The 12,322-nt window shown below is 48.1% G+C and overlaps 1 protein-coding gene across 3 annotated transcripts in view; it reads right to left on the bottom strand.

Moving 5' to 3' along the window:
* Cracdl (CRACD like) overlaps positions 1 to 12,322 on the bottom strand; it is a 123,602-nt gene that overhangs the window by 21,322 nt on the left and 89,958 nt on the right. For all 3 annotated transcript variants that reach the window (XM_041655716.1, XM_041655714.1, XM_041655715.1), the window contains exons 3-6: positions 11,881 to 12,049; positions 3,973 to 4,108; positions 3,465 to 3,626; positions 729 to 938 (exon numbers count right to left, since the gene is read on the bottom strand). In XM_041655716.1, coding sequence (XP_041511650.1) covers positions 729 to 938; positions 3,465 to 3,626; positions 3,973 to 4,108; positions 11,881 to 12,049 — 677 coding nt within the window. The remainder of the gene's footprint in view (positions 1 to 728; positions 939 to 3,464; positions 3,627 to 3,972; positions 4,109 to 11,880; positions 12,050 to 12,322) is intronic.

Here is a 12,322-nt window from a genome sequence, read left to right as displayed (position 1 = left end):
GGGGTGGAGAGGGCCGCAAGAGGGGGTGCTACTTATACGAGTCTACATGAGTTCTAGCAGGGTCTGGAGTTCCCAGTTCATCAGGTTCCCATAGCATGTGGGCCTAGCTATTCATCGGACACACAGAATGGATCCAAATGCCCTGGTTTCCAGGTAGCCACATCAATCTGAAGGTAACTCCCCTGCACCTTCTTCTAGTACTGATTCCTAAAAAGTTCACCCTGTCAGTCTGTGTTTTCAGAGCAACTTCCACATTCTAAACAGAAAACTCACTCCCTTCAGGAAGTCCCTGAAACCCAAGTGGGCCCTGCTGTTTGTCTCCAGCTGGTATGTCTAGCTTGTCATGAAGTCTTCAACACCTACATTTGTGAGTCCATCTCCTGGGCCATGCTTGCCCCACCCCTTGCCCTCTGGCCCTTTCCTTGTCTAAGTCCTGTCCCGATAAGAGAAATCCAGGAATGGGGAGTGTCAGGCTTGGCCCAGGACACTGTGAATTCTTGGTGTTTGCAGAATGAATAAATGCATGCAGGTATTGATATCTAAATAGGGTGTTTATGCAAGAGAGAGATGCCCGATTCAAGGTGCAAAATATGAGCAAGACTAGCGTCTCCCGTGTGGTTTTATCCACCACGGAGGTGTTCAAATGGGCTGTGTGGCTAGGCAGTGGGTGGGACTGTCCTGTCTGCCCATCCCATCCCACCCCTACACGGAGGAGGAAGGGCAATTACCGAAGACAGGCGCCTCATTTTACTTGATCGCTGGTTGCGGGGCTTAACCAGGAGCTTGTGTTTAGCTGCAGAGTTGTCCAGGCAGGAGGAGGACTCAGGAGGGTGGCTGAAGTCAGCCACAGGTGCCAGGCTGCCATCCAAGGTCCGAGAGGAGACGGTGGCATCGCTCGTGTGGTCAGGAGACTGTGGCTGCGATGAGGACACTAAGATCTTCACAGTACAAGGAACAAACACACCAACATTAATTTAGTGACAAAGGGAGGAGACCGCTGTCCTACCAACTTCTGTGCTATCTTTGGACTGTACCTGGGAAAAAATATTTTCAATTGGCTTTTGACAGAGGATGTTTTAAAATGTCCCTTTAGAGCAAATGGCTGGGAGTTCAAAGGCTGGGGGCCAACCCCAAGGCCCTGTGAACAGGGTTCTTTAACAGGGAGACTTTCCATAATAACTTTCACCAGCAAAATAGACTAGCCCAGTGTTCCCAGGGGTGGAGGAACCTGCCACTTTCATTGAGCTGGGAATGTGGCCCAGCAGTGAGCTCTCAGGGTTGCAGGTCACAGGAAGCGCTGAGCCCCCTGCTGCAGCCTTTCTTCTGGTGCTTTCTTTGTTCATTCTAAAGGGTCTCTGCAACCTCTAGGGGAGCCTGGCTTCCAGCTACCTGTAGCTAAGCTACAGATGTGTTACTAGTTTACACCTCAGCGGGGAGGAACTGAATTGCCAAGGGGGGAAGGGGCCTTTGGCAGCCACATGGAAGAATGAAACACCTGCCCCACTGAATACAGGGAGCCCCACTCCACTGAATACAGCAAGCCCCTTCTTGGAGTGCTGACTATCCTGCAAAGGTGTGTATCACAACAAAGCAGACACTATAACACATGCAGGCCAGATGAGGAGCAAGGCACACAGCAAGAATCTCTGTGTTGGGCTTTAAGAACAACCCTGGCACCTTTAAGAAGCAAGCAAACATAGATAAATGAAAACAAAACCTGCCCGTTCTTATTGGAGCACTGGACTGAATATTAGAGTTAAGTTTACATTTTTGGTTTGTTTGTTGAGATAAGGTCTCTCAATATAGCGCTGACTGTATTGGAATTCAATATATAGGTCAGGATGGCTTTGAATTTACTAAGATCTGAATGCTTCTGCCTCTCAAGTGCTGGGATTAAAGTTATACATCACCATTCCCAAATTTTGGTTTCCTACGATGACAGTAGACTGGATATACTATCTAATAACAGATGGAAACCTCAGAAATCTTTTTAAAATATAGTAATTTTTAAAATATAGTATTTATTAAAATATAGTAATAAAAAAGTAATAACCAGAGGAGTAAAAGATTAGGTAAGCGCTGGCCCAGCACAGTGGCCTCCATCTGGCTAATTAAAATCTGTGCAGTGGCGATCAGGTTTAGAATTGAGCTGCTTCTTCAGTGACACAGCCAGCTGCTGTGGGAGTCAGAGGCTCCTGGGGTACAGCAAGGAGGGCAAAGTCAAAGATGAGTCAGTACCAGGTCACCCCCAACAGGAAGCTCCTCACCACAGAGCCCGGCACACACAGCCTTATTTAAACTGGAAAAGGGACAATGGGATGGCACACAGAAAGTGTTTTAATGCGTTCTCAGGTGCAGCTTTAACTCACTGAACAAGGCAACAGGACAGACCGCCTTCTTATCACCTAGCCGTGTCTGAAGTTGGAGAGCAGGTGCGGGCAGCATACTGTTTCTAGACCCAACTCTCACTGTGAGCAGGGATATGTTCACCCTGGAACCAAGTTCTGGGAGTGATTCTTCTGGGCAGCTCCATAGCAGTTCCCAACCCTAGAGATGACTTAAAACCAGGTACATCACAGTTCTGACTTTTCCTCAGTAATATTCTGGGAGCTCACAACTACAAAAAATAACCAGCACACGTGGGGGAACGAGGAAGGAGGAACATCTGTGTCCCAGAGTCAAGTGGTTACTGAATACAATTCCAAGCAACCCGGAGGTGAAACTCTATAGTTTCACTGTAAGCCATGCCCTGGCCAGGGCTGAATGTGATCCAAGTAAGTCCAAGGCAGATGTGCTGCACAGCTATCAAACACGAACTCTGCTCTTTGTTTGTTTCTCATGGGTCAATATAATTTGGATCATTCCAATTCTTTCTGCCCTCAGCAAGGCTTATTAATATTGGGAAAATGGCCATCTGTTTTTATCATTTGTATATGAATATCTTATACGGATATTAATGTTCTTATCACAAACAAAAAACTCATGGCATCACGAGTGTGTTGGGGTGTTTATTCATGAGAGAGGGAAGGCAGTGTTTAGAATTACTTCTCCAGTGACTGCAGTCAGACCCTGCTGGGTCAAACGTCACGGGTTGCCTTGTTTCCCAGAGGGCCCCATGGGATTTGCCCAAACCAACAGGTTCCTTCACTTATGACTGGGGCATAGAGCTGAGTGCTACTAAGTGTTTACTGTTCACTTCGTCCTCGGGCCAATGTCACAATAGCAGGGAGACACACAAGCAGCTAGTTCCCTTTGCACAAGTATTCTGGATCTGGCCATCTGCTCAGACAAGACAAGGCACAGAGCAGATGGCATCAGAGTGACCACACAACCACACAAAATGATAGTGTGCAGCCTCTCTCGTTCGTGGAGAGATTGCAGGAGGCACGGAGGGCCTCCAGAGTTCTAGCAATGCTTAGTGGCAGACGTGGATGGAAACGTTCGAGGGTACACACTGCACTTGCCTTTATAGTCGTGCCTGGACCCGCGTCATGAAGCAGGGACATCTCTGGGGGGCTCCGGGGCAGTCCGTCATCCTCGGAGCTTAAACCAGTTTCCTCCGCCCTCTTGATAGGAATGCCTCCTGGAGGCGGTGGCCCCATTTTCACGTTACATTGTATCTTTAACTAGATTGAAGGAACAGCAGCCAGCCTTAGTATTTTCACCAATAACAAGCCTTCCTGCCCCGATTCATTCATTCAGGAAATACTTTCAACCACCCTTGCACGCTGCAGAGGGCTGACCTGAATGAGTGCCTGCCCACATTTTGCTCACTGCTGTGCTGTCCTTATTCCTTAGGCAGTCACATCCCAGCAGGGCATCCCTCATAATGGGGCTCACTTGCCTGTCCGAGGAGAACTGTGAAGACCGGCAACTCCACTTTCAATTGTATCAAATTGTTAAGTTGAAATCCCTTAGAAACTTCTGGGTTGACACTGGACAGACACCCAAGTGACAGTGCCAAGCAAATACCTGCAAAGCCTTGATCCGGTCACACACATTTTCTTGGGAAAACACCCGCACAGGCCGAGCAGGGTCCTGTCCCGATTCAGGAAAGAAAATACTGTCGTGTGAGAGGGCACGGTTGCCTAGAGTGCCCCTGGACTCCCTAGGAGAAAAAAAGTCACTGTGAGCTTTTGCCCACCTCCATCAGTCCCTGATCTTAGGGAATGAGATTGAGAAAGAGGGTGCATAAGTGACATATTCTCCTAGCCCCCTCTCTCTGTCATGCACAGTCACTGGCAAACACTCGACAGAGCATTCTACAGAAGGGCATTCCCCGAAGATAGCTGAAGGCTGTGGGAGATTTTTGTTTTTAATTAGTGGAAAAAACAAAGTTTGATGAAGTGTGAGGTCCAAGACTGCAAAACCTAGAGAGGGAAGGTTGATGCTGGCTGGGACTCTGTCCCAGATGTCCTGGGAGGGGGAGGTTATGAACTGTGGGCTAAGCTAATGGGCAGCCCCACCATGCGCTGGAGGCTGTTGGCACGGCAGCATCTCCCCAAGATGGTTCGGATCACACACCTCTGGCCCATTTGAAGCAAGAAGGGCAAGTCTGCAGAGACAGCCCTGTTTGCTGCCCTGGCACGGTTTGTGCACCCTACCACTGCACTTGTGACTCGAAGCATGGAAGCCAGGCTCCAACCCCAAGAACCTGATTTGGAACTGAAATCACAGGACAGTCATAAAACGCTCTCAGAGGATGTGGGAATTAGCTGTCAGACTTTCCTAGCCTCCCAAATAATAGGTGGAAGGAGATGACTGAGGCTGTCGGTGAAGGAAGGAAAGCCGCCTCTGGATGCACGGGAGCCCCACCCTGCCCTCCTTGGGCATCCTGTCCTCTATGGGACACTGGGGACTCTGAGGTGTGGCCCATTCCCCTGCAGCATATCCAGCTGCATTAGTAGCGCGCGCGCGCACACACACACACACACACACACACGGACACATGCTCGAGGACACAAGTGCTCTTTTATTGAGCACCTGGCTCAAAGGTGTTTCCTTTCTAGGCTGCAATAGCAAGCTTGCAAGTGGAAATCCAGAGTTCCCAGATGGGGTATCTTCACAGGTACTTAGAAGGTCTCAGCTCAGAGAGCACAAACTAACAGCAACTCCCAGTGCTAAGGCCAGACACACACCTAGATTTACTCCCTACAGTCAACAGCCTGTTTCTAGGTCACCCCCTAGAAATCATAACTACCAGCCAAACACCTCTGGTCCAGATATAGCTAAGAATAGAGGCAGCAGGAAGAGGCCACTGGCACAGGGGAAAAAAACCTCAAGAGGCCACGGGCACATGGTCATTTATTATTGCAATGTCTATACAATGGGAAACAACATGTATGTCCTTCAGTAGGTGACAAAACAAATGAGCTACAGTCTGTCTGATGAAGGGCTGGGTGACCGAGAGGGTGAGAACTCTGAACTGGCATGGGCTTACTAGAGGACACCAAATGAAAACAGAACATGCTGTGGGATGATGCTCTTCTACACTGTAAAGATTTGTCACTCATATTGGTTTAATAAAATGCTGACTGGCCAGTCGCCGGGCAGGAAGTATAGGCTGGGCAACCAGACTAAGAGAATTCTGGGAAGAGAAAAGGCAGAGAGCCAGTCACCAGCCAGATGAGAATGCCTTAGTGAGAAAAGGTGCCAAGTCACGTGGCCAAACATAAACAAGAATTATGGGTTAATTTAAGTTGTAAGAGCTAGTTAATAATAATCCCAAGCTAATAAACCAAACAGTTTATAATTAATACAAGCCTCTGTGTGTTTCTTTGGGACTGAACAGGTGTGGGACTGGGAGAGACAGAAACTTCCATCTACTAGAACACATGAGACAGAAGTGTGTTTGTGGTACATCAGCTGTGTTTGAGAGGAGGGTGGGTATATATTCAAATATGTGTTGAGCATGTTCACGTGCCTACTAATAATTTTTAAAATAAAAAAATGGTACATGGAAGATACACAAGAGTGGTTTCTTTAAGTGGGAAGAAAAGAACTAGATAGGGAAACAGGGTCAAAGGTAACAACATTTTCACTTTTGTCTTTGGAACTATTTAATGTGTTACACAACAAGACACAAAATCAATCAAAAAGGGAAGTCTCTAAGACTAGGAAAACAAAACAAAAACAAAAGAAGCCTAATTTTATGGCAGACATGATGGCACATGCTTGTAGTTCCAGCACTGGGGAGGCAGAGGCAGGAGGATCCTGATAGAGAAGGGGAAAAAGAAGTTACTCTGCCATAGGAGGAAAACAGTAATTTTGCTGAAGTCCATGTTTTTCAGTATAACAGAAGACAGAATACAAAGAAAAAAAAAGTAAGAAAGTTCATCTTTCCTGGAATTGTGTCAGTGAGTGAACTGCTCAAAATTCTCTTAAAAATAAACCATTTCCTACTTCAATCCATGAGAGGTCTAGAAGCCATGGTAGCCAACTAGCAATCATGACCACTGAATCATGACCACAATGTGCTTTCTGAGACAACTTCACCTTAAAAGGAAGGAAACAAAGCTTGCGAAAAAGATCCAAGCCAGGAAATATCCAGCATCAGCCTGGAATGGCTCACTGCATAGGAAAGCAAGGGACCTCTCGAAGATGGCTGGGTTCAGGACCAAAAGAGCCAGAGAGCTAATGGGAAGTGACCCTTGATAGCCCAGCGCGACACAATGGGTAAAGATTGCTATTGATCAAATCAAATCAAATATATTCAAACTCAGTGTGTTTGGAGTTGATAAGTGGCTCAGCTGGTAGAGTGCTTGCCTAGCAAGCACAAGGCCCTGGGTTCAGCCTGCAGTACCACATAAAAATGGTTGTGGTGGCATACACCTATAATCCCAAGGTGCTGAAGATAGAGGGAAGAAAAAAAAGTTCAGGTGGTCCTTGGTTACATGATGAATTTGAGGCCAGTCTGGGTTACTGTTGGGGACTGCGGACCACCAGACCCTGAATTTCTTGTAAACAACTTGTTTTCCTCTGCTCTGAGCAGCCTGCAGCTGCTCTGACCCCGAGACCCTGATGGTAGGGGAGTGAGTTCTGATGAGTCTGCAGCTGAAAGAGCCCGAGAGCTGGGGCGTGGCCAGAGCCCTACATAAGCTGCCCCTGAGCACAATAAAGTGGGCATTCTTGTATCGAGGATGACCCGTGTCCGGCGTCTCTGTCTGTCTGTCTGTGTGGATGTGTTTTAAGTCTCCCGCTTAGTTCCTGGCTTGCAAACCATCCTGTAGTGCAGGCACCACAGGTTACATGCAATTCTGTCTAAAGAAAATAAATAAATATTAAAAAAGTAAATATTAAAAAAAACAGACTGTGTTCATAATGATTCTTTAGTGAGGGGAAAGCCTAATTTTCAGGTCACTATTAGAATGTGTGAAGGTGTCAGGTACTACTCCAGGAGTGGAGCAAACAAGCATCATTCTGTTTTCCTTGAATAGATTGTAATTTAGGCTATCATGAAGTTGACGACGGAAAGCTATTTTCTTATTTTATATTTATTTAATTTATACATATACGAGGGTTTGCCTAGATATATGTACAACACATGCCTGCCTGGTGCCTGTGGAGGTCAGAAAAGGACATCGATCTTCTGGAACTGAAGTTACAGATGGTTGTGAGCCACCATGGAGGCGCTGGGCGCTAAACCCAGGTCCTCTGCAAGAGTAACAGCTACTCAACTGCTGAGCCACCTCTCCAGCCCCTGACACAGGACAGTTCTTCACAGAAGAAGCTAGCAAAATGCAAAATGAATGTAGAAACAGAAATGCTCCAGTTTCGCAGAGGAAATGAACCATCCACCACACTGTGAAGAGCATCAGGTGAGGGCTGGTCTAGTATTGACATTGACCACCGAGGATCCAGAGGTCGACTGCAGCATCAGTGGATTGGAGATGCTCAAAGCGTATGGGCCTCTTGATACCTCAGGGGCAGCCCAAGCTCAGCATGCCTCTAGAGCAGTGGTTCTCAGCTTCCTAGTGCTGCACCCCTTTCATACAGTTTCTTATGTTGTCGCGACCCCACAACCATAACGCTGTTTTCGTTGCTGCTTCATAACCGTACATTTCACTACTGTTATGAATCGTAATGTAAATATCTGGTATGCAGGACAACCGATGTGTGACCCCGAAGGGTCGTGACCCACAGGTTGAGAACTGCTACTCTAGATCAACACGAGTTTCTACAGAATTAGAAGAACACAGGCTGTAGCCCAGGGGGACGGAGAGCAGATGCAGAGAACAGCACGTCCTGTAGGCAAAAGGACCCAGAGGGGGCTGTCACCAATGAAGCCAGCACCAAGACACCCAGCACAATAGGCTGCTCTTGGCCTCATAGAAGTTGCCGCAGAGGCTGGTGGCTGATTCTCAGAGAGACTAAGAAAGGGTTTCTTCCTCAGTGCTGACCTTGATAATGTCATTGTTCTTTCCAGGACCTCACTGTAGCCCATCTCTAGTTACCTTTAAAGTTTTCTTTTATCTTTAATTATGTATGAGGGTGTGGAGGGGTGCACGTGAGTACAGGTGCCTGTGAGGACTGGTGGGTGCCCACGAAGGCCAGAGGGGTTGAGTCTCCTGGAGCTGGAGTTAGGCAGCTGTGTGCTACCTGCGGAAGGTGCTGAGAACCCAACTCAGGTCTTCTGTGTAAGTCACATGCAATCTTAACTAGCAACCTCCATCCTTCCTTTCTTATTAACGAATGCCAATCATGTTCCTACCAGGTGCTAGCAGTCACAGACAGATATCAATGACCCTGTCCCCATGTTCCCTGGGTTCCTATGAGAAGCATTCCCCCATGGCTATGCTCCTGTTTGAGGCTGGATGGATCACTCCCAGGCTTGTTTCTGAACACCGGGAAGTGTGTGTGTGTGGGGGGGTGGGCATTAGAGTTCTCCTGGGGCTAGCCAGGACTGCCTTCCAGCACCTCCACAATTGTGCACAGTCTTACAAGGTACCCACGTGCCCATTCTGCTTCTAACTAGCTCTGGGAGGAGGAGGGGAGGGACTTCAAACTCTGGTTTTCCATCTTCACGCATCTAGTGCCACCAAGTGGCCAGTGTAATTTCTCCTCCTCAGAGAAGGGCTGCCCTGTCCCTGTCTCCGGAGCACCGCCATTCTCTCCGGTATTTTATCCTGAAAAGAGAGTCGATGTTTAAAAGACATTACAATGTTGATCCTCCCAATCCAAGAGCAAGGGAGGTCCATCCATTTTTTGGTATCCTCTTCAATTTCTTTCTTCAATGCCTTAAAGTTCTTGTCAAATAGATCTTTCACTTCCTTGGTTAGATTTACCCCCAGATATTTTATGCTGTTTGTGGCTATCGTGAATGGTGAAGCTTCTCTAATTTCCCTCTCTGCTTCCCTATCCTTTGTGTATAAGAGGGCGACTGATTTTTTGGAGTTGATCTTGTATCCTGCCACATTACTAAAGCTGTTTATCAGCTGTATAAGTTCTTTGGTGGAGTTTTGGGGGTCGCTTATGTACACTATCATATCATCTGCAAATAACGAAAGTTTAACTTCTTCCTTTCCAATTCGAATCCCCTTGATCCCATTATGTTGTCTTATTGCTATTACACTATCCTGAGTGAGGTGTCCCAGACCCAGAAAGATGAATATGGGATGTACTCACTCATAATTGGTTTCTAGCCATAAATAAGGACCACAGAGTCTACAATAGGTGAACCTAAAGAAGCTAAGGAAGAAGGTGAACCGAAGGAAAAACATATAGTTGTCCTCTTCGCTAAGGGAAGTAGACCAAATTTCCGGGGAGAAAATGGGATCTTGGGGGGGGGGGGGGTGGGATGGGGGTAAGGGGAGATGGGGAGAGAAAAGGTGGAAGGGAAGGAGGGGGGACCTGGGAAATGGGAGAATTGGGATGAAGGAAGGGTGGATAGGGGAGCACGGAACCACAATTCTTAGTTAAGGGAGCCACTTTAGGGTGGGCAAGCGACTTGACCCTAGAGGGGCTCCCTAGTGCCCAAGATGAGGTTCCCAGTTAGTTCCTTGGGCAGCTGAGGATTGGGAACCTGAAATGACCCTATCCTAGAGCAATACTGACGAATATCTTGCATATCATCATAGAATCTTCATCTGGTGATGGATAGAGATCGAGACAGTGACCCACACAGGAGCACTGGACTGAGCTCCCAGGGTCCCAGGGAGGAGCAGAAGGAGGGAGAACATGAGCAAAGAATTCGGGACCACGAGGCGTGCATCCACCCACTGAGACGGAGGAGCTGATCTACGGGGAGCTCACCAAGGCCAGCTGGACTGTGACCGAAAAAGCATGGGATAAAACCGGACTCTCTGAACATGGCGAACAATGAGGGCTGACGAGACACCAAGGACAATGGCAGGGGGTTTTGATCCTACGTAATGTGCTGGCTTTGTGGGAGCCTGGCCAGTTTGGATGTTCACCTTCCTAGATATGGACGGAGAGGACCTAGGACTTAACACAGGGCAGGGAACCCGGACTGCTCTGTGGACTGGAGAGGGAGGGGGAGAGGAGTGGGGGGAGGGGGAAAAGGGTGGGAGGAGGGGGAGAAGGGTGGGAGGAGGGGGAGAAGGGTGGGAGGAGGGGGAGAAGGGTGGGAGGAGGGGGAGAAGGGTGGGAGGAGGGGAAGGGAAATGGGAGGCTGGGAGGAGGTGGAAACTTGTTTTTTGTTTATGTTTTTTTTTCTTCTTTTCGCAATAAAAAAAAAAGACATTACAAGCTACCTCTTCTCTTTTCTAGAGCTCACATGACTGTGGGGGTAGTGGGGAGAGACAACATGGCTGCGTTGTGATGAAACACAAGTTAGAAAAATCAAGGTTTTGTCCACAAGGGCTGCCTGAATGTCTATCCCCAGTGTATCTGAATTGATTAAGCCCAGACAACCAGAAGCCACTTTTCCATCTGATGGCCATGTTCTAGCTCATGTGCTCTTATTCGATCAGTCAGCGTTTAAGTTTAGAGGGATGAGTGCTCCCCACATTGTGCTCCAGGTCCTTGAGCATTCTTGGTTAAATTAAACCAGGGTCTGCATCCCAGTGTTGCCCTTTCTGCATGCGATACTAGACAGGTTCCCAGGTGGCTTGTGGCTGATTTTGCTCATTTCTGTGATGGTTCATAGCATCCCCTCATACAGCTGCTGTGCACTTAAACATCTGTGGGGTGCAGGCTGGTGCACACACGCCACAGTGCCCAACTGCACGCCAGAGGGCAACCTCAGGGGGTAGTCCTTGCCTTCCAACTTGTTTGAGACAGGTCCTGTTGTTGTTCACCACTGCACCTAGGCCAGCTCGCGCACAGGCTTCTGGGATTCCTGTCTCTGTCTCCCACCTGGCTATGGGAGCTCTGGAATTAGAGACCTCATAGAACTATCTTCCCAGGCCTCACGGTGAACTTACAGGTTGTTTTTAGATTTTTAAAATTTGTTTTACACACATGAGGGATTTGCCTGCATGTATTTCTGTGTGCTACATGCGCAGGTCCAGCACCCTTAGAGGCACGGGATACCTCAGAATTAAGAGTTCCGGAGGGCTGTGAGTCATAATGTGGATGCTGAGAAACAAACCCCAGGCCTCTGCAAGAGCAACCGTGCTCTTCACCACCGAGCCATCTCTCCAGCCCCCATTACTCTGGACTTTTAAATACTCATAGCACCCAGTGGGTAGCAACTGCACAATCAGGTTTCCCTCACCGTCGTCCATCCCTGTGTTTGGAAAGCTAAGAAACGCGCACCCCACACTGAGGCACTCCCTAAGGGGATCGTCCAGGATGCAAGGAGGCCCAGGAGCCTGCCAAGTTACCAAGGCACTGGAGTAAGAGTGATGGACGTCTCCTGGGCCCAGTGTCCCCTCCTCCTTGAGCCTCACAAGCCAGAAGCACACAGAGGCAACTTACTCCAGCTCATCTTCAGAGTCGTAGCCCACTGGCCCCGACTCAATGGCAATGACCTCGCTCTTGGCCTGATTCTGCTTCCAGGTGCTGTTTCCCGTGGATGAGGGCGATTCCTTTCTCTTCTTCTTCCCAAACAACTTCTTAAAAGTTTTAAACTTGGATTTTTTCTTTCCTATACAGACAACAAGAAAAAAAAAAAAAAGATCAGCGGGCAGGTGTATTGGAGTGCAGGCGTGTGATGGGCCCAGGTGTCAAGAAAGCAAGGACTCAGTGACAGAGGCACATGACCTAGAAGGCCTGTGCCCCCCAAACACATATTGGTTTCTATCTTTTAAAAAAATTAAAAGTTTGTGTGTATACATGTTTTTCCTGGGTGTATGTCTGTGTAACCATGACGAGAGCACCGGATTCCCCAGCAGTGGAGTTACAGATGATTGTAAACTGC

This window comes from Microtus oregoni, unplaced genomic scaffold (assembly GCF_018167655.1).
Source record: "Microtus oregoni isolate MIOR12 unplaced genomic scaffold, Mior012 000007F_ref0000211, whole genome shotgun sequence".
Lineage (NCBI taxonomy): Eukaryota > Metazoa > Chordata > Mammalia > Rodentia > Cricetidae > Microtus > Microtus oregoni.
The sequence above is the reverse complement of the archived record's forward strand: the minus strand, read 5'-3'. Positions and strand labels throughout refer to the sequence as shown.